Genomic DNA, 21,947 nt, shown 5'->3' with positions numbered 1-21,947 from the left:
AATCTGCAAACAAAAATGTATGTGTACTGTAAAGTTTACTGGTTAAATAAACATTTCCAGCAAGATTCTCCTTTATCAGCAGGCAAAACATGTGCATGTGGGGTTCTTATTTCAATTATTACATTGTTCCTCCAATGTAATAAAACCATCCAGGCCATCAAACTTCTTAAGAACAAAATGAACTGCAAGAAAAGCTGACTGAACCACCAAATGGTTAATCCATTAAATCTTTCCTGATTTCGAAGGATCATCAGCTGTTAAGAAACCCAGTGGCCCCTTCATCCTGACAGCCTACCAAGCAGGCTCTGCTAGAACAGTGTGATCCCATACAGCCACTGCCCAGTGCCATTAAGCACTGCATGTTTCTAAAAAACATGTCTTTAACTCATTCCTCGAGTTTACAGTCTTTTGTATGTGTACCCTGCATTGAATTTCAGTTCAACCCAAAGCAGTCGCTCTGTTTAACGTATTATTAGTGCAAGTACCTAATTAGTGCCACATTCCTACATCAGGTATAATAACAGCAACATACTTGCCCTCATTTGATGGCAATTGTGGCAATTCTAAGACCTATGAACTCACATTAGCTCAGAACCACAGTATGTTTGTAAATTGATTTAACTCTTCAATGGTAAAGTGTACAGAAGGTAATATAATATATTAAAGCCAAAAGTGTAAGGACAATAATCAGCATAATAAACGTATATGTTCCTTGTGTTTGCATTATAAGCATGAGTGATAAATACATAACTGATACCAAACAATTATAAAAGTTATTATTTACTGAACAAAGCATTCACACTCAGTAGTGACCCAGTGCAGCATTATCTACCCATCCATTTTTTTAAACTGCTTATCTTCTTAGAGGTTGCAGGAGCCTATCAGAGTTGTCATAGGGCAAGAGGCAGGGTACAGAGCACCAGTCCATCGCAGATAATACACACCAATCACCAATTATCTTAACAAGCATGTTTGGACAGTGGGAGGAAGGCAGAGCATCCACTGAAAACCTACAGAAACAAAGGGAGGACATGCAAACTCCACACAGAAAGCCCTAAGCTGACAAGGAGCATCAAAACTGCACCACTATTCTATTTTCACTAATAACATGTTTGACATAATTTATCTAATAGCTTTATTCAGTGAGCGCAGAGTATTCATGGTTAAGTCTTAAAGCTGAAGGCACAGTATAGAAGTGTATACTTAACATGCACACTTCATTATTTCTTTACTTGTCACAAATCTTGTCATCACTGCACTACTGAGAAATGTTATCGCACACCGAAATGTTTCCTGACATCACGGAGGCCTAGTGTGCCTGAATTTCAACAGGTAAAAATGAAAACAAAACAAACAAAAATCTGTCTCTTAGCCTGCTCACTGGCTTTTCTGTTTACTGGTCTGTGTTTGCTTAGTTACTGTTGATGAATTTGCTATGAAAAAGCGACTCTTTGATACTCTGGCCATCACATGGAGAGACGCTTCAGGCTGTGATCGTATCAACTGGAAATAAATAAAAAATAAAGCGATTTTTAGACAACGTCCAATGGAAAAATGTCTCAGCTCTGAAGAAAACAACATACTTAATGAACAAAAGGTTGCACAGGATTGATTTAAAGAGATTTATCAGCATTACCCATATGGAAAAGATATATATAAATCTTATAAAGTTTGTATCTGTCTTGTGTGAAACTTGTTTGAAAAGCATACAAGAGTGAAAACAGATATAAGATCCCTAGAAAAATTATATAAATGAAACTTCTATGTTTTGGATACTTACTAAAACAATATATGAAAGTGGCCACTTTCATGAGTAAATCATATAAGCCTTATATGATTCACTATATGAAGTAGGCCACATCTGATGCAAGTCTTTTATAAGTTTTTTCTATTTCTTTTCCATATGGATATCATCCGCTTATAAACACGACTTATTAAGGCAACTCAATCCAGTAATTTCATCAAACTGCTCCTGTTGTGTAAAACTGCAGATGCAAACAATCCAGAACTTTGTAAAGAATCACTTCAGCTCATAAGTAATGTGTTTCTGCTTTCTTTAACAGACTCTGGTAAATGAATACTGAAAATCTTTTTACTTTAACCGTCAAAGTTTGTTGTTTTTTTCTCCGATGAAGTGCAGAACGTAACCAAAATAGATTGGCTATAAGAAAACTCACAAACAAACCTTAAGTTTTAACCAGGGTCTGTCTGTCCAAACAATTCTGTGCAGAATAATATCAATAAGTCCAAAACAAGGACACTAAACCTATTTCATTTTTCTTGACATAGTGATAAACTGGTTAAACAGTAACATATAAGCATTATTCTGCAACGACAATGCTTCAGACTGATGCAAAATAGTTTCTTAAAATGATGAGGAAAACAGAAAAGAAGCACCTTACCCTTCCTTGATAAGTTCATATTTCATGCAACTGTTGATGCAGAGTTAACGTTTTCCCTAAAATCAGTTTATAACATCTAAAGCGGATCACAGACTAGCTGTGATGGCAAAAGAACACTCAAAAATAACTCTGCTTGTTGTCTTATTGCAGCTCTTCTGCCGGAAGACACCAGCCACAGATTCCTAATGATGCTACATCATATGATCCCATTAGAGTGCAGTCGGGGCATTTAAGCCTTATACCACAGCTGACTGTGCCTGCTGGCTAAAATACTCAACAGCTGAGAGAACATACTCGCAACAACTATCTGGTACAACAGGGCATAGTAATAGTTACATGTTGTTCTGATGCTTCAGATTCAATGAACAGGAAATACAAGAGTTGAAAGCATGACTGTCTGTTTGAATTTTGCCCTACCGGATCTCCAGAGGCCTGCTACGAGAATGCATGATTATGAGATGTCAAGATCTAGCCGTCGCATATATGCTGAATGAAGTTAGCCCTTTATGTGTGATGGATTTGTTCTATTTAATGAGATAGACCCAAAAGGAGCAGCCAGAAAGCTACTGATGAGAGCTGACGCGTAGCCTGCTATGTCATTGTCCTGCCAGGTCTGAAGCACCAGACATTTGAATTTCATTCCTGTAAGCGAGATCATTTTAAACATACAATAATAATAATAATTTACATTTTGAAAATATGATTTGCTCATACTGAAGACTTGTTTTATCCACTTGGACCTTGACGCTTGCAATCAGAGTTTTTCCTAAACATATTTCAAGACTAATGTTTTTAATATAACAGCTAAATAAAATAATTAATAAGCCTCCTATTTAGTGAACAACTATGATGACAAAAACCCTTTGTTTGGACTATTCAAAATCAACCTAAATGTGATGTCATGCAGGAAATATTCCCACTTTTTCCACAGCAGTGATAAAGACACGAACACCAGCCAGTCACCAGAGAGAGAGAACGGGGGGAGCAGGCTGACATTTGTTGAACTGTCAAGCAGCAATCAGGCAATTTCTTCTTCGCCCTAAAGCTGACACATATCCATTCAACACTGACTCTCCTACCTTTGTATTTTTCCAATACATCCTCATAAGCTTGGAGGTATTCCTGTTCGTCCGAAAGCGCATAAGCCGGCGGTGCGTACTGAGCCATAACCCGGGCTTCCCAAACTGGACATTCACCAGCGACGGACAGGGACACAGCACGAGTGAGTGTGTGCGTGCGTGTGTATGTGTGTGGATTCAGAGTGTAATCGGCGGTGTTGTTGTACGAAAGGAAACGCCCTACAACCCTCCCTTGTCTGCGCTCCGACCAATAGGCGACACTTCCTCTCCGGACTTCACCAGATTGATAGGAATGACTGTCGTACAGGCTACACTGGAAAAAACAACCTAAGGTTCATTTTTTTAGCATGTCACTTAAATCAATACTGGCTTTAAGGATAAATTAAAGCCATTTCAAAATCTTATCGCGAGTGATTTTCATTAAACCGGAAGGACCTCATCTCAGTAGGATTTTAAAACTGGGCTGAATCATGCTAACTGCTCGTTTTTTTAGAGTGCGCAAAAATAAACGCCTATTCTTGTCAGCCTCTCCAAATAGAGACCGTGTAGCTATCGCGTGTCCGAGCGGTTTTGGCTGATTTGGCCCAAACAAAACGTTTGAAATCGTATATTTATCTTTGTCGCCGACATAAGCTCTACATTAAATCTACGGATACCCAGCTTTCATTGAACGCGTCACGCATGACAATCTGTATCTGAAACGCTATTTCTCGTATTTTACGGCGTTAATTAGAGTCAAAGTATCATTATAAAATGCTTACGTGCTATAAAACAAGTTTTCCGATCAACTTATCAAGTGTGAAGAAACTGCCAGCCCATGGCAGGGGGATAAAAAGCTTTAATTACCCACTTCGGCGCCAATAAACGTGTACTGTGACTGTGCATATCAGCAAATACATTTTAAAAAATTATTATTATTATAATAATTTTTTACTTTTTGGTTAATAACAAGGGACAAATGTTAAAACTACACTAGACAATCAAAATTTTGTTGGTTGGGTTTAAAGCATCAGTCTAAAAGCAGAAAACAGGTAGACCAAAATACCATCACATGTGCCACAGATCCACGTCACTACAGACAAGCTTGTCCCCAAATAAACCTGAGCTCACGAGAAAATAATAAACTTAAGGAGGTCTGTCATTTTTTTTCCTCTAAATACATCATATGTGGGGATTGTAACATATCCCAAGACGGTTTTTGTCCTTACTGCACATTGCTATCTAATAACTCCATATTAAGGAGACTCCCCCTCACCTGCGATCCTGAGCACAGCTCTCTCCGCCGGATCCAGCACGGATCCTCCCTGGATTTTCCTCTTGGACCGCTCATGTCTCGGCAGGTTCCAGGGTAAAGTGTCTCCGGGTGCGGGAGACGCCGATCCAGATTTAAGACTGTACTCATCCTCGTCCGAAAAATCCGCCGAGGAAGACATGGAGCAGTGTAGGGAAGGATTGCCCGAACTGGAGCTCTGTGAGACAAAAGAAAAATGGGGATAAGGGTGGAAAGAACAATGCTTGTCTTTAAATGTATGAGAAACACAGCTAAGCAATTAAAACGTTCACAACCCATCCCCTCCCCGCCTCACCATCGCGGGTCAAGGTGCATAAATATGGGCACGTTAGGTGTGAGGACGCACACTTGATCCACCAACTCCAAATGACCCGTAACAATAAGCGAACGAGGCAAATGAAAGCGATGCGAAATCAATAGTATCTGGCTCCCCCGCCAGGTCAATGACAACACTTACCACTGTATACATGGAGACCTGTCAGCTGGAAGAAAGGCAAAAAAAAAGAGAGAAAAGAATCCTTATGCGTGTTATTGGCTTTCAGACTTCATAGACATTTTTCACAAGGTGCCACGCCCTTTGAGTGATGCTCCGGCCACGCGTTCGTTCCTTGTCGGAGCATTAAAGATGTGAGGTGATGTCAGATCTCCAGAGGGCTGGAGGGATGATACGCTGTGTGTTGTCGAGGCAAAGCTGGACCGTGATGGGAGAGCAGAATGCATGTGTCTGCGCGTCATACCCGGTAGCCAACAACAGCAGCTCCAGGAGCAGCGACGGCGGTGTTAGAGCGCCATCCTTGTACAAATCTGATGTGTTGCTACAAATAGCGACCTTAAACGCGGGGTTAATATGAAGACGGGGGGTAATCCCACTGATTACCATGGCGAGGACTCCACAACAGACCCCCCTGGGTCACTGCTCTGACTTTGCACACAGTTACACAATTACGTGCGGATGGACACTGAAGTGTTAAACAGAGTAAACCACTGTGCTAGTCAGAGTCCAGCGGTTGCACAACACGACACACTTGGTTTAAATATTAAATCAGAAATATATATTTTAGAACAAAACCAAATTAACTGACATTTAGTTCCAGGATTGACCAATTAGTTCAGTTCTCACACATTCTCCTTTTGTAACACAAGTCACAACAAAAACGCTCAAAGGCAGGACTGGTAAATGGATTACCTTCTTTTGCAATTCCTTGCTGCACCCTAACACACCTGAGGTTGGGCAAGAGAACAAATACAGGCAAGCACAGCCCAGTGGATAGGGTGGGGCAAAGTTATAGCAACTTCAACCACTTAAGTGACAAAAGTGCAGTTTAATGACACTTGAAACAGATAATCTGTGCACAGGAAAGGAAGAGGTCTGCCTTCCTCTTAGTCCTGTGTTATTAAAAGGTAAACCTAGAGCTTCTGCACAGATTGTGAAAGTGAAGGATATTATTTCTTTGGAGTGACAGAAAGTGATTTGTGGCTTAAAATAGCCACTGCTTTCATGGCTGTCTGCAGAGCTGATAAAAGCAACATGCTGTTAATATTAGCAGCCTTTTTTTTTTTTAATTGTCGCATCACTTTTCATCAGGATGAGATCAGTCCTAAAAAGTGCAGCTTAGTGTTGCAGTTTTTATCAGCTCTCTTCATAATTCCTACTCATAAAATGCAAAACAACTGCACGATTCGAGGAAAGTTAGTACTAACTTACTACTGGAATAAAAGCATGTTCTCAGAAGTCCGTTTGCACTTAGTTTCATTTAAAGAAAATTACAGGCATAAGACTAGCTGAAATATTAGATCCACTCTCACATCACTTGGGGAAGTAGATGATTCTTTATTACTTTTTAAAACCTCATAATCTTTGCCCAAGAGCTGTTACTGGCGCTAAAAATAATATGAGCATGATCATCACGAAGGTTACTCTTTACCGGTGAAGACTTCTTTTGGTTACTGTAAAAGAAACCAAATTTTTCCACTCACGACCTGGTTTGAATCAACACTGGGCTGAAATTGCTTGTTTAAGCTGTATTCTGCTGCTGGTCAGTGTCATTTATATAGATTACATGTTTATCAAAAAAAAAACATACACAAAGAAGATTTGGTTTTATCACAACAAGCGAACCATGGTGGATTATTCATTTTAAACACACTGTTGTGAGCTAGGCATGTAAACACATTATAAATGATGTATTGTGGCCTGAATTAGGCCCGTGCTCACTGATCTTGTTGTTTTCATAATTGCATTCATCTCTTAATTGTTATTCTCATTGTAATTCAAGTAATTTGCAAACCTCCTTTTCTTGCTGTGTTGTTAAACTAACAAGATTGTGTCATGGCATCATTTATCTTTTTCTTAATCCTTGGTTAAACATTTCACCTGCATAACAAATGTATAAATAAAACGTCACATAAAATGTTAACTGGTGGCAGCAAAACATCTGGTTCAGAAGCCAAATGACTACATCTCATAGATAAGTCTTTCCTCATAGTTGGCTCCAGTCAAGTTGTTATTCATCTTGTCTGCTGACCAGTTAAATAGTAAAAAGCACAAAAGTGTTTCTGTTATCTACAGTATTGCAACACAACAAACAACTATTGGTGGAGTCTGCACCAGTGATGGGTGTGAGGAGATCAATATCATCCTTTGGACAGTTTGTCAGTCTAAATTTATACACTCATACTAAACAACACCAATGTAAAGCAGTAGGGGTATGCTGTATGCTGGTTAGTGTATTTAACATTCTCAATGCAGTCACATTTGAATCAGACACATTCAAAAACACCCACAGATGAGATGATTTTGTGAAATCAGAATTTCTGTCTCAGGAATTCAAATATATATTCCCAGATTGGAGGAGCAATACATAAAGAAAGGGCATCAAACCAAAGGACTTTAATGTGGTTGCACCTTTTGTTTCTGTAAGTCACCTTCTTTAAGGGGAGGTCCCCTCCTTCTTCTGCTTTGTGCTCCTGTAATCATACGTTATCCCCCCACCCACTCGGTCTTTGGGTCAAATGTTGTCCCTGTCTTTCCTTACTGTAAATTTTTACCAGCACAATCTGAAAGTGACAAAAGTATTGAAGGACAACAGGCCCAGTCGTGTTCTCAAGCAGTGCAGCTCACAGACAAGATAACACAAAGAAGGTGGAGATGTGGAAAAGGTGAAGATCTAAAACTGCGGTGAGTTAAAGGGCACAGGGAGCGTACCATATTATGCTTCCAAAGGCACGCACTAGCGTGCAGGCTAGGATGACTAATTCAAATTATTTAAGGAGTCATAAAATCTAATAAAACGGGTGATTCACTTGTGAACTTCAAGCTGCAGCAAAACCAGAGTTTATTACTATAATTATTGTTATAATTAAGTGAAATATGTTTGGATTGTTGAGTCCACTGAACCTTTTTAATGATGCAGCTCCTTTAAAACACCGCGGCATGGGGCATATCCATAGAATACTTTATTTCTGTTGAGTTCATGTACTTTTTAATTTCTGGGGAAAAATATTTAAAGCAAAGATTACAGGATCTGTTGGTAAATATCTTTTTTAAATTTTTAAATGTAAATGCTGCTGTTGATTATTTGCACTACTGTCCATGTACAGCTCAAAGGCTACTTTATTTTTTTTTATTTAATGTATATCTTGCACCACTGACACTATTCTACATAGTGGCAGTAGTTCCTTAGAGTGTCCTTTATCTTTTCTTAATTCTTCTTTATAGTAAGACTAGGGAGAGACAGTATTTCAATTCTTCACTATGTCCTGTACAGGTAGCGGATTGGCAGTAAAAAAAAAAAAAATCTTTAAATGTTTGGTCTTGATTATGATGATTAGAAACTGAACAAGACACCCTGCAGTACCAGCACAGCAACGTTTCATTTCTTGGGAAGAAACCCATCATTCAACAGCACACCCAAGTGTCAGGTTCCTTAAATAAGCATCTCCCCTTTGCCCTAGAGCAAGTTAGCACTCCTTTCCCAGAATCAAATGTACATTGTGATGTTCCTGTTGAGGGGAGCAAGCAAATCCAGCGTATTGTTTTATCATTACTCTTAATGGTAACAGTGAAGTGGGGTACCTACAGGTTTACGTGTAGGGGTGACTTGTACAGACTGGTAAAATTCTGGCAGGACTCTCTTCTTCACTTTGCGTTTTCTTAGAGACGATGATGAATCGGGTTCACTTTCAGGAACCTCGACCAGATTGGGCTTTTCCTCTGTCACTCGAGCATGTATGCTCCTTCTCGGGCGATGTGGACTGTGCCTGAAGCCCTGGGGAACATGAACATGTCAAGCTGGTAACAGATTATGCATTAAGCATACCTTAGCATAAGAAGTTAAAAGCTGTGTTAGATTATGAAGAATTACAGCGTTTGCAGTTCAGGTTTAAAGTAGAGGTGGGATGCTGTTACTTTATAGGCTGATCACACAGAAACTTCAGTCACTCTGAAGAGAAAATGTGCTTTTTGAAATTACATTTATCTCAAGTTTTCTTAAAGATTGAGGACACTGTTTTACAACATTAAGGCTCTAAAACTGCCCTGCATTTGATGTCCTTGAACATGATACTGAATCCCTACCAGCTAAAGTACTGAGTCAGTAGGGATTCTGTATCATGTGGTTCAATAACATGACCTACAAATGAAGGCAAGCTTTTGGTTTTGCAAATATAAAAACAAGAGAACTGCATTCTATTCTATAGCAGTGTGGTTGGCCATAACACTGGTCTGCCAATGTTGCACTTGAAATAAAGAATAGCTTTACTAAAACCTTACACTGTCATTAGTTTCCAACAACTCCATAGTTGCAATTGTAATTAAGAAGAGGCTATCTCTTTCATAGGCCAAGTCAGGAAGATTAAAACCGGCTACTAAAACAGCTTTATCCATAACATAATGTTAATTTTTAGTTTAGCATAGCTGTTGTAGCGCTTATTTTTATTCGTAATCATTCTCTTCCAGGCTAAAAGCTTAGTACTTACATGGCTATTTTCTTAAACCATTTCTACTTTTATTTTGAAAGCAAAAAAGCTTAAAACGGAAACGGATCGACAGAAAATGGTCTTCGTGTTTTCAGTCGTCAGCGCCAAATGACATTTAACATAATGATATTGTGGATCGTTTTTTTTTTAAAAAAAAGCGGTTTCTGTGGACTCAGAGTTAGCTCTAACCCATGTGTTTCTGGGGAAAAACAGTAGTGAAACTGCAATATCACCCACATCATTTATTGATAACACATGCGCACTGCGCACAGCATAGACCCTAAAATAGCCATGCAGCCCTCGATAAAAGTCTAAAAGAAACGCTCTTTAAGGTGAAGCGTTGGTTAAATCACAGCTTAAAGCTTAAATGTAGTCTCACTTTAACACAAGTGATCATTCCTCCTGGCTATTAGGTGACAAAGCCATTATGTAAAAAGTTCATCCTACCTCTGATCGAAAATGATGCGTTCGCAGGCCAACTATAAGACAGATAACAGATGTTACAAAAAAGATGTTAGGATGTAAAACATTGCAATGACTGCAGCTCGGCTAAGAGATATGCATTTGGTCAGAAGTAATAACAAGTTTAAGATGCTTCAGGTTACTTTACGCACAGCATCACCTCTGAGTCTCACAGCCCGAACAGGCGTTAACAGTGATGACTCTGCTTTTATATACAAAAGATAAACATAATCAGACTATGAACGATTACACGTATCTCTAATGTCTGTAGGCTACATGAATATATGTACCCTGAGCTGTCAGGAGGAGAAGATGGGGCTGGCCTGTACGCTACTCACCGCGGTTCTTGGGGCGTCCAGAGAGCACAGATTTTATTGGATGCTTTCCATTACGAAGCCTGCGATGCCAGCAGCAGAAAAACAAAATTGTCGCAATAGTCCCCAGCAAAAGCAACAACAACAGCAGCACACATTGGATACTGTACGGCCTTAGTAGGACCAAAAACGCTGCAGCGATCATCATAAGACGAGATATAGGGCAGATCTGGCAGCCTCAGACAGCCGGCTCCTCCGCTGCCGTTATGTCGCTGATAACTCGGCAAGAGAATAAAGACACTCACTGACATACGTGAAGCATCGCACAGTAAACCGTGGAGAGCGCACAGGTCCAGAAAGGACAGCCCAGACTATTGATATCATTATTGTGGGGTACAATGCATGACTCAGCAGAGACGCCACTTTAAATTATTTATTTATTTTTTAACAGGGGCAGGGAGAGTCAGCAGATTCATCCCAGCATCACTCTGCTGCAGAGGGGGCTGCCCACACGAATAACGCTGCAATAGTAAATAACACTAATCCGTGTAGACCCGTGGATGTACTGCACTAGTAGGGTGGATATATATTTCTTTAATATTTTTAAATGTGATCTAGAGTGTCATCGCCACTGTATACACATACAGCATGTTTTTGGCCGGAAATGAAATATCGTTTGTATTTTGTAGAGCAGGTCTACCCAGTATGGTTTTAAAATGTATGATAGGTGCTGAGATGAGGCAGGTCCTATGCACAGATACTTTGAGGATTAGAGCGAGCAGAAACTCTGATCATAAGCCAACACGGGTTATGTAATTTTGGGGTGAGATGACATCATCTCTCCTTCTGCTAAATGAAAGACTCAGACAAGCAAAGTGTGGCAGGAGAAAAACACGTGTTTATACAACACCGCACATTGTGGGCGTAGGTATGTAAATTATGACTATTCTATTTAAATTCTTAGACTAGTAAATAAATAGTTTTCCACCTACGTATAACAACATATGTATAGTTGTATGTGTCACTCATACATTTACCAACTTACAAATATAATCATCCCAATAGTTAGACATAAAAATCGACATTTTATTTTTCAAATAAAAGAATTAGTTCTCATTATCCATCAGGTCATCTTTGATGTTTAAGAGTACAGCTTTCAGTATTATTGAATTAAACTGTGTTACAAAATGTCAGCTTTATAAGTTATTGTAAAAGCTGTGTACTTACAAACTGCAACTGATGCCCTAGATTGCACAAGGCTATACTAAAATGTCTGAAGGTGTTATCATTTGTCATAAAAAAAGCAACAACAACAACAAAACACAACCTACAGACCTTCTTTCACCTTGTTTGAATCCTGGTTATGTCTGTGTGCTTGGCTTTAACTTTCTAACTACATGGCCTGCTATAAATATCACTGCATATTGCCATAAATGCAGTGATATCATATTGCCTGTGTCAAATATGTAACATATGAGTTTTAATAAATAGAAGAGAACAGAACAGAATGAAACCCATATCCAAAAAAGTAAGATGCTGTATAAAATGTAGATAAAAACAGATTGTAACTGAATTTTTTAGTCACAATAGAACATTATAAAAAATCTAATCTTTCAACTAAGACATTTTACTATTTCATGGAAAAAAAAACATTATTATTATTGATGTCATCAGCACATCTAGAAACAGTCAGGATTTGGGCAACTAAAGCCTGGAGGTGGTGCTAAAAAGAAACAGCTGGAGTAGCATGTTGCAAGGGACTAGGCTCAGTGCCAACAGGTCAAAACAGAGTGTTTCAGAAGTAAAGATGGCTATAGGTTCACCAGTCGGCAAAAAACGAGGTTAAAAATGTGGAACAGTTTCAGAATGACGTTCCTCAGTGTAGAATTGTGAAGACCTTGAATATTTCATTGTCTACAGTGCATAACATCATCAACAGAAAATCAAAATCGGGTGCCTGCGATATTTGAGCCCTCAAACAGCGCTGCATTACGAACCTGATGATCCTGCTATGGAAATCACTGCATGTGTTTTGAACAGAGTTCACAGTACCATCCACAAATGCAAGTTAAAGCTTAGGCATGCAAACAAGAAAACCTTATGTGAACATGATCCAGAAATGCTGCTGTCTGATCTGGGACAAAGCTCCCTTAAAATTGACTCTTTTAAAGTACAAAACTGTTCTGTGGTTGCACATCTGGAAGGCCACAATCAATGTTGTAAGGTGTGCATATTTCAACAAGGTGACACTAAACTCTATACTTTCACCAACTGACAACATTTGACACATCACAAAATAACATAAAACAAAGAAGACCCAGGAATGTGGAGCAACTACAATCCTATATAAGAAAAGAATTGGAAAAGATTCCTCTCCCAAAAGTCCAACAATTGGACTCATTAGAGAACCTAAACGTTTACAGACTCCTTTTAAAAGAAGAGGGCATGCTACACAGCAGTAAACATGGCCCTATCCCCCACCCTTTTGAGATGTGTTATACTTTTTTTATTGTGAATAAAATATTTGTTTATGAGATTTACAAATCAATGCATGATGAAACTGGAATTACAGAATAGAGTAGATGTGTATTCTGCATTCAACAACGTGGTAGAGAAGGGCGCAGATGAGCACCATGTAATGCTGCTATTTACATATGTGTTTGGTGTTTATGTATATGAAGGTGTACAATTCATCTCTCCACTAAACGATGTTAAATATGATACATAAATATGAATCTAGGTAAAGTTGGCGCCTCTGGCGGGGATAACTAGAATATTAAAATAGTTGTAGTTGGTAACATCATCGCGCTTCGACCCGGATTAGATAAGAGCGCAGAGGCGGACTTTGTTCTCTCGTGTATTTTGTAGCAAGCCCAAGCTCCGTCCACGCGGCGCACACTCTGCGAACAAAAAAACCGCACCCGCGTCCGCATGACGTCATGACGTCCGGACTAGCTGCGTTTACGTTTATTTGGGATGTTGTAGCAGTGAGCTACCAATCTGACAGAGTGAGCAACACAGGCACAGGTAATGCGATGCTTATCTTAATTTAAACCATGAGTCTCAGTTATGCCGCATTTGATCGGTTTTACCGGACGTTAGCCCCTCGTGTCGTGTAGCACCTTGTGGGAATGGGGGTTTTAGTTTCAGAAACACTTCCAGTAATACCCTACGAAGCGGACATTAGTTAAGCGGTGTGAAAACGCCAAAACTGCAAACACTCGTTTACAGTTTTTAATTTTTTAAAAATCTAACATTACACAACATAATATTATCTTGCATATCTCACACAGTGAGTGTTTGGGACCCATGAGTTATTTCTTTCAGAGTGGAGATATCACTGCTAATAATAGTCTTCACCAGAGTATGGTTGGTAGAACAATCCCCCAGCAGAAGATGAGTGAATTCTCGGTGACATGTAGGGCTTTTTAACTTCGATCATTTCAATGTGTGTAAAAATCGCTTTGATTTACATACTATGATCATCGAACTTCATGCAGCCCGTGAACGCACCACCATAGTGTAGTGGCGCGTAACTTCTTCTTCGTTCCACTTTTGAAGTGCTGTTTAGAAGCTCGCAGCTCACTCCTGCCGCCGCTGGTTAACAGGTATACTGCAACAACACTGATTTAAGTCGTTGAATAGTTGCTGTAGAGCAGCTCCCACATGAGAGGCAGCACCGAAGAGAAGTACTAAATGAGGTGGCGAAACGAGGAAGAAACTATGCCCCCATGTTGAATTTCTACACGGGTGACCCTCGTTAAAGCAAGTCGTATTTTCCTACTTTTAAAAGGCTTGACAACGACAAGAAGTTTTCAAAAAAAGGTGCATGCTAATATTCGTTTGCTCAACGTCTCGCATATTTGCTACGAGACCTAAGCTATCCAGCTGCTACTGTTTCCTTTGCCTAACTGTCTGTGTTGTTCAGGCTTAGCTTAAACGTAACTGTTAAGCTAATTGCACCAAAAGAGGTAATTATAATTGTTACTGTGTTGTCCGAAGAACTGTCGCTTAGCTTTATAAGCACGTACTCCAGCTTGAAAACGTGTGTTATCTTCCCGTTACCTTTAGGAACATGTCCTCCACAGTTGACGCAGATGAAGATGAGGTGGAAAAAGAAGTCGAGTTTGTATCAGTAAGTCATATGCACTCTGGCTCTATTAAATAAATATTAGTTGAAAATGATAACATTTTGGTTTTCAAACTAGTGGCATTGTTCACTGTCACGTCAATGAAGCCTAATAAACAGACGGCTATTTTTTCTCTCAATTCACTGATGTCTCATACTGTCCAGGTCCTTATGATTTGGACTTTAGATGTGTTTTATAAGCCTGAAATAGTGTTGATGTTTTTCTTTCTTTTTCTTTTTTTAATGCAGGAGGGCCCTCTCAGACCAGTATTGGAATGTATTGACCTGTTGAGTGACAGTGAGGATGAGGGATGTTCATCATTGCCCAATACAGTAAGTTTTTTTTAAACAGATCATTTGGTTATTTAATCCTTTTAATTCATATGTTAATATCCTTTTTTTCTTAAAAACACATTATTTCTTTCAATTGTAGCTTGAAGATAAAATCAGCCGACATAAAGCACGTGTTACATCTACCCTGGACAGACTGGCACACCAAGTGGCTGTACAGAAAAAGGAACGAGCAGATAAATGCAGAGCATTCAAGGTAAGGTTGTTGACAAATAAACTGAGCCACTGTCATTTGTTGTTTGTTGGACTTTCATTAATCATTTAGCCTGTCAGAAAATTGATTCTGTTTTCACTGTTTCCATTCAGATCTGTACCTTTTTTTTATGCACAGCAGGAAAGAAAAGATGCATTGCCTTATGCTTTATGTGAACTGTTGTAAAATAAATTTTACTATGAATTTTAAATTGCTAACACATACATGTGCTCATTAACATATTCACAAAGAACATGAAATTTAAACTCAACTTTAGATCCTCAGCAAGATTTTACTGGGTTAGTGTATGGGTAGATTAAGCCCAGCTTTATGAGCAGCAGTGCCCCCCTGTGGGCACAAAAAATGGGGAAGGTAGTCTATTCATAACATGCAACATTACTTGGAGAACCAACATTAAACAGTCAGCTGGTTTTCACTGATGTGTTGTTTTGTTTGTTTGTTTTGTTTTGTGTTTTCTATGTGAGGCAAATATCTTACGTGTTACGTCTTTGTCCCTTTTTCAGGAGAAGCAGATCCTACAAAAAGCTCATGGACAACAGGAGCTGGCTGTTAGCGCTGTAAATGGGATTAATCAGGAAGCCAAACGTTGTGTAGACATGTGGTTAAAGATGCCAGGTAATTATTGATCGGAATTAGAAATCTGTTGTAGTTGTTTTACTCAAATAAGTAGAACGACTTTTAAAACATTTTCCTGTTACGTAGTTGCTGTTTGTTTCTGTCTTTTTGGTTTGTTTTTTACATTTCTATCAGTATGCTAATTGCCTCTGCCAAGGAGGTCATGTTTTTGGTAGTGTTTGCATGTGTACATGTTATTCTGTCTATCTGTAAACACAATGGCTTGAAATGTTTTGAATGAATTCTAAACAAACCTTCTAGTGGTGTAGAGTGGCTTGCATCCACCGGGGTCAAATCAATGATTTATTGGTGCAATTTTCTGTTATAGTTGTCAGTGGAGTGGCTTGTGGGACTTAACATACTGCAATATTGTGTTTATCTAGGTCTTAAACCTGGAGCGATCAGTGCTGGTTCCGAGGGAAGACAAAGAGCTTCTTTCCACAGAACTATCTCAACTAGGCATACTTGTCCAGTAATTAACTGTGGTCGAGTTTATGATAATGCTTCCCTCCTTGATGGACACTTGAAAAGGTAATAATTCTTCATTCGTGAGTGTGTTGGTACAGCGGCTTAACTGTTTTCCTCACAAAAAATGGTTGTCTCTTGCACATGTATTGAGTAAAAGCTCTTGTATGCAGGTTTGATCACTCCCCATGTGACCCGACTATCAATCTTAAAGGAAGTCCATCAGAGTTTTTTGCCTGTGTTGCATGTGGAAAGAATTTTCAGGCCAAAGAATCCTGGAGGAACCACGTTAAGTCGAAGGTCTGTGCACTTTTCTGACTGTGCAATTAGAAGTTGCAGCCTGAATCCCTGCATGGTGTAATAATTCAGAACTGTTTTGGTTACTAGGTGTCCTCGTCTAATGCCGATGGTCATAGCATCAACCAGATGTATCAGCGAATTGTGTGTTTTGCATGTCCTGCCTGCTACAACCTCTTCAACCTCAGAGACGAGTGTCTCCAGCACATGTCAGCCGAAAGCCACTTCAAAGACTCACTCGCCTTAAGAGGTAATTTTTTTCTTTTTTTTTCTTTTTTTCCTCTAATAAATAAAATCGTTACTTAAAAACAGCATTTTATATTTACTCAGGTTACCTTTGTTTGTGTGGTTCTAGAAGATCTTAGATACTGGAAAGTAGCTAAATGAGCCAATTTGCATTTTATTTTACATTTGATTTTAAAAAACCCACAGGAAGTCCGCTGCCAGTCCCTGTCCCTCAACATGTCAAGAATCGTCTCATCGCCTTGTGCAAAGATGTAGCGTTCAGTGTCCACTGCTCTTTGTGTCATAACGTACTGATCTCCCATCAAGCAGCTCAAGCTCACTTTAAGTATGTTTTGTTTTTGTTTTGTTTTTTTACAACATTTGAATGTAGTGAAACCTCTTTATATATATTTCACTGATTGTATTCAGATCCTTTATGAAACTCATTTTTATGGCCCTTGTCCCTCATTTTCCTCTTTTTAGTGTGTACTGCAGACAGGGCTGTGCTGTGGCCAAAGCTGACAAGACGATAGTGCAGGTCATGAATCAGCTGCAAGTGCGAGGACAGTGTTCTGTCTGCTGTGAAATCTTCCTCAGCCAAGCTGAAATTGAGAGACACAGGGAGTCGATGCAGCATGAAGTTGAACTCAACCAAACAATGGCAAAAGCACTTCTTCAGCACTGCAGGTTTAGTGAAATTCAACACTTGAAGAGAGCTAGAGACTCAACAGACACAGAGGAGACCACTGGCCTTGCAACACCTCTCAAAAGAAACAGGAAGAGCGACGACCATGACAGATTTCCAGCTAAACAGCAGAGCTTGGGGACAAGTGTGACTGTTACCAGTAGCGGGAGCGTAACAGCTTGGTGTTGCGAGTGCGGTCTTCAGTTCTCAGACGAGGCTGGAGCCAGTAAGCACCTTCTGGCTGTGAACCAAATTTTCCATCAGTGTGGCGTGTGTGGCAAACATATGGGGGAGTCTTCCATTGCACGTCTGCATATGAGTCGCTTTCACGGGGGCGCTCATCTCTCAAACTTCCTCTTCTACTGCCGCAAGTGCAAAGTGGAAATGCCTCGGTACGAAGACATCCTGTCACACGTGTCCGGAGCTCACAGCGGACACACGTATTTCAGTGAACAAGAAGTGCCTGAGCAGCTTCCCATAATCGTTGATGTCAAGCCATCCACTAGCAGTGACGTCACATTTCACTCCTCGTCTGTGGCCAAAGTCCAGCTGAGCACAGAGGTGTCTTCATCAAAAGTAGAGCAGTCTTGGATGTGCAGGATGTGCGAGGATGTCTTTGACTCGGAGGCTGCCGTCCGTAAACACTGCAGCGATGTTAGTAGTCACAGCTTTCAGAGATTCGTCTGCGGACACTGTCCACAGAAGTTCTTCAAAGAGTCCACCGTACGGAGACACTGTATGAATGAGCATGATGGGCTTGTAAAAACTTCCTATTTCTGCGGCCTCTGCGACAGCATGGAGTTTGGATCTGAGGAGGAGTTTTTTGAGCACTACAAGAATCTTCACAGTAAGGACTACTACTGCATGGATGAGGTTGAAGTTGTTCAGCCAGATGCCGCTGATGCTGCCGCTGCCGCTGAGAGGACCAGTCAGTTTACATGCCCGTGCATGGGTTCGGAAAAAAGTAAAGAGGACATGAAAGCCACTTACACACAATGCATGAGGAATCTGGCTGCGGAAGAAAAATGCCAGTACATCTGTGTGCCTTGCGATGTATCTGTTCCATCCTATGCACAGATCAAGACTCATGTCCACACAAAACACACAGCCTTGAACCTGGACAGGAGCTTTGACATCAGATGCAAAGACTGCCAAGAGAGTTTTATGGATGTACCGAGTTTCCATAAACACTACCACTTGCAACATTGTACACTGGATCCCTGCATGAGTTCCAGGACCTGCAGGAAAAGCTCAAAAGCCGAACCCACCACTCCAATAATACCTAATGCTGCGGAGATCAAACCAGACAGCAATGGTAAATCTGTTAAAATGATTCACATTTAATGTCTTGTTTTTGGATGTTAATTTGTATTCATGTTCGCAGAGATTGACGACGAAACGCTGACATTTTTGAACATTGATCACACCAATGACGAGAGTGAAGTGCAGGAAGGTAGGCAGTAAACTATACATATATATCACTGATATACAGATGAGGCCAGAATTATTAGTCCCCCTATGAATTTTTATTTTTATTTTTTTTAAAAAGTGCTGTTAAACAGAGGAAAGAATTTTAATCACAGCTTTTCAAAAAATCTTAGATTTTTATTGGTTACATTATTTTTATTTTGCACACAGGAACCAAATTATTTACACAAACTACCAGATAAGTCATCCTGATGCTAATAGGTGGTGTATCCTTTTTGCTGGATAACAGCCTGCAATAGTTTTTTGTAGTTTTCAACAAGTCTCACACACATCGCCTGAGCAATCCCTGTCCATTCCTCTTTGCCGAGTCTCTCAAATGCGTTCAGATTTGATGGGCTCCTGGCATAGTCCTTGGTCTTCTGTTTACCCCACATCAAGTCAGGTCTTTGAGCAGTCCAGCCAGTAATGCTGACTTTGGTCTTCTGGAGGTAGTTCTTCACCAGGAGTGACTTATTGTTTATGTTGTCATGTTGAAAGACAAAGTGACTGCTCAGACCCAATTTTCCTGGTTTTCTTTAAAAATTTTCTCATATCTTTTTTTCCTTCAGGATTTCTTTGACTTTGACAAAGGTGTTTTTCACATGATAACTCAAACTCTTTTTGAGGTTCTTATGCTTTCTTTAAATTGGAAGATGAACCCACAGCTTTAATGATTTTAAAAGCTTTGAGCATTACAAAAATAAAGCACATCATTGCACAGTGGTGGTTTTTGTTATAGCTAAATAAAAAGGCCAGTTTTCTCAGGGAGCAAATATTATTGACCCTGGTAAAAAAAAAAAAAAAAAAAAAAAAAAAAAAAAAAAAATTCTGAAACAATTCTGTTATTGTGTGCAAATAGAAATAATTTATGCTTCCTAAAGAAAACTAGTGTGTTTAGTAATCCTATATTGAAAATCCTTAGCTCTATTAAAAAAGTACTAGAGCAAGTTTGAAATGGACAAAATTTTTTAATTTAATTTATTTTATTTTAATAGGGGACTAATAATTTTGTTGTCACCTGTAACTAGAAAGAAAAGACTGAATACTAAATAAACGCTACTTCTTTTTTTCTCTCTTTTCGTCATGAGACCCTAACGGCTGTCTGTTTAAAGAGAATTCTTGCTTTAGCTCAACTGCTAATAATTATTTGCATAATTAATCCTATGAATGTCCTCTCAAACAAAAACACACTGATTTACTTGTCTTAAAGTATCCTCATTAATCTTGATTTTTAACAGCTTGGATAAACGACTCTGTATTCTGTTACAGTTGAATCGGATGATGAAATGAAACGCGCGCTGTCTTTGAGCGCAGAAGAAGGACAAGAGTCAGCAGGTATGTGTGTGCAGGGCTGAGGATATAGTCTCTTTCTCTTTTGAACAGTTTGTAAGTCAGTACAATACGACATATTGTATTTTTTTGTTATTGTATTCAGATAAACATCCAGTAAGTTATACAGTCGGTGATTGTTAACATTGCCCTGCACATTAAGGAATGAAAATGTCAATGGATAACATGCAGGCTTAAAAAATATTTGAACAGTTGGTTCAGTGAGGTTTATTCCCAGCCTTCTGGGAGAGTTTTTTTTGTTCTTTTATTAGATAGGAACAGACAGGAAATATGGGAGATGCAGTGTGATGTGCACTCGCAGTCTGGCTGGCCAGGAATCGAACCGTGACTCACTGCTTGGAGGAATTTGAACACATTTAACAAACATCGAGATAAAGAATGTGTTTGATCAAAAGGATGAAAGAGAAACTCGACTGTAGTTTTGTGTACTAAAATGATGTCAGGCTTACATTTGAGAAAGCAGGAACCTGCTGCTTAAATCGGAAAGTAATGTGATGAATTACATCTGTGTAAACAGGTTCTTCAGAAATTCATAAATTCCCTTCCTACTGGGGACAAACAGTAAAAGACTGTGATGTGAGCTCAAGCATAGGATGACACGTTCATCCGACCATCTCAATCTTCAATCCTCCATGGTTATGAAATATTTTCAGAAAGATGAAGAGAGAAGTCAGTCCTCGGAACAAAAGGCACTCAGAAAGGCCACCATCAGATTACAAAAAATGCTTAGAAACGCCACAGAGGAGTGCTTTGAGCAGGATTACAGACACAGCTCATTTCAAAGACAAAGTGTGGGTAGAGGGGAGTGGAAACTATCCAGCTCACAGACTGGGACAGCTAGGCTTAAATTTACAAATAACACGCACAGAAAGTCTGCAGCTTTTGAAGGTGTTATTTTCAGACAAGTCCAAATTTAGCATTCATGCTGATCTCTTGAATGGAGTAAGAAACTCCAATCAGTGTCCAGATTTTAGATTTCATCAAAATATGAAATCTAAAACAAAGCAGCTGCCTACTGAAAGAATATTTTTCCCAGGAGAAGATTTTTAGAACGATGTCGGCACGGAGTGAGAGTCAATCTTTATGGCACCTGTGAGACGTCATGAAGAGGGGGGCGGGGAGTGTGGATGACCTAAAGGCTCTGCTGGCTCAAAGACGAAGGAAACATTTTGGGGATCACTATAAATAGATTTGGAGATATGAAAGAATAGAAATGTTAAAGTTATGACATTGTGGTCAACATAAAATGTTCTCAGTGTTGTTGAAATGATGCAGTTTGTAGTGTTTTCCATATGGCCATGCTGGTATGAATGAAGGTTTTCTCGTGTAATTTGTTTTCACAGAGTTGGAAGAAGCTCTCAAAAGAAGCCTCCTGGAGTTCTGAGAAAGCCAGTAGTGCTTTTGTAACATGCTGTTCATCGAACGTTATACTAGAATGTTTTGTACAAGGTAACGTGTTCAGAATATAATAAAGAATTAAATGTTTGTCCTGTTTCTTACTTTTTCTGCGTTTTTCATTATTTGCAGTAAGTGGACACCAAACTGAACCTTGCAGATTTGCAATTTTGTAAGCTTGATACTTGTGAGGAGCCAGAGTGTTTCGACACGTGTGCTATAGATGGCA

At 39.4% G+C, this 21,947-nt stretch overlaps 2 protein-coding genes across 25 annotated transcripts in view; one reads left to right on the top strand and one right to left on the bottom strand.

Moving 5' to 3' along the window:
* Positions 1-10,961, bottom strand: part of dst (dystonin) — a 103,202-nt gene extending 92,241 nt beyond the window's left edge. For 14 of the 20 annotated variants that reach the window (XM_026189077.1, XM_026189082.1, XM_026189078.1 and 11 more), the window contains exons 1-4: positions 10,550-10,961; positions 10,197-10,228; positions 8,852-9,040; positions 4,737-4,950 (exon numbers count right to left, since the gene is read on the bottom strand). In XM_026189077.1, coding sequence (XP_026044862.1) covers positions 4,737-4,950; positions 8,852-9,040; positions 10,197-10,228; positions 10,550-10,733 — 619 coding nt within the window. In that variant the 5' untranslated portion in view covers positions 10,734-10,961. Of the gene's footprint in view, positions 1-3,481; positions 3,808-4,736; positions 4,951-5,067; positions 5,170-5,229; positions 5,683-8,851; positions 9,041-10,196; positions 10,229-10,549 lie in introns of those variants that run through there. The other 6 variants (XM_026189094.1, XM_026189096.1, XM_026189101.1 and 3 more) reach the window with 4 other exon arrangements.
* A 2,483-nt stretch (positions 10,962-13,444) lies between these two features.
* Positions 13,445-21,817, top strand: znf451 (zinc finger protein 451). 5 transcript variants are annotated; one of them, XM_026189451.1, is made up of 14 exons: positions 14,134-14,350; positions 14,454-14,496; positions 14,597-14,660; positions 14,904-14,987; positions 15,088-15,201; positions 15,723-15,834; positions 16,218-16,365; positions 16,473-16,599; positions 16,687-16,846; positions 17,029-17,167; positions 17,305-18,821; positions 18,891-18,959; positions 20,243-20,308; positions 21,667-21,817. In XM_026189451.1, exons 3-14 carry the CDS (start codon positions 14,601-14,603, stop codon positions 21,705-21,707), a joined length of 2,637 nt encoding a protein of 878 aa, XP_026045236.1. In that variant the 5' UTR covers positions 14,134-14,350; positions 14,454-14,496; positions 14,597-14,600; the 3' UTR covers positions 21,708-21,817. The 5 variants fall into 5 exon arrangements, with proteins under 5 accessions (XP_026045237.1, XP_026045236.1, XP_026045239.1 ...); XM_026189452.1 differs by lacking the exons at positions 14,134-14,350; positions 14,454-14,496 and adding an exon at positions 13,445-13,552; XM_026189454.1 differs by lacking the exon at positions 14,454-14,496 and having other exon boundaries at positions 14,134-14,290.
* Positions 21,818-21,947: the final 130 nt, after the last annotated feature.

Source organism: Astatotilapia calliptera, chromosome 13, assembly GCF_900246225.1.
Source record: "Astatotilapia calliptera chromosome 13, fAstCal1.2, whole genome shotgun sequence".
Lineage (NCBI taxonomy): Eukaryota > Metazoa > Chordata > Actinopteri > Cichliformes > Cichlidae > Astatotilapia > Astatotilapia calliptera.
Note: the sequence above shows the minus strand (reverse complement) of the source record. Positions and strands in the feature narration are given on the sequence as shown.

Bases quoted from the DNA above. Each gene is read 5' to 3' on its own strand.
- znf451 (XM_026189452.1), top strand. From the start codon at position 14,601: ATGTCCTCCACAGTTGACGCAGATGAAGATGAGGTGGAAAAAGAAGTC. The intron at 17,168-17,304 runs GTATGTTTTGTT...TCCTCTTTTTAG, and splicing joins GCAGCTCAAGCTCACTTTAA to TGTGTACTGCAGACAGGGCT. The intron at 18,822-18,890 runs GTAAATCTGTTA...TCATGTTCGCAG, and splicing joins GATCAAACCAGACAGCAATG to AGATTGACGACGAAACGCTG.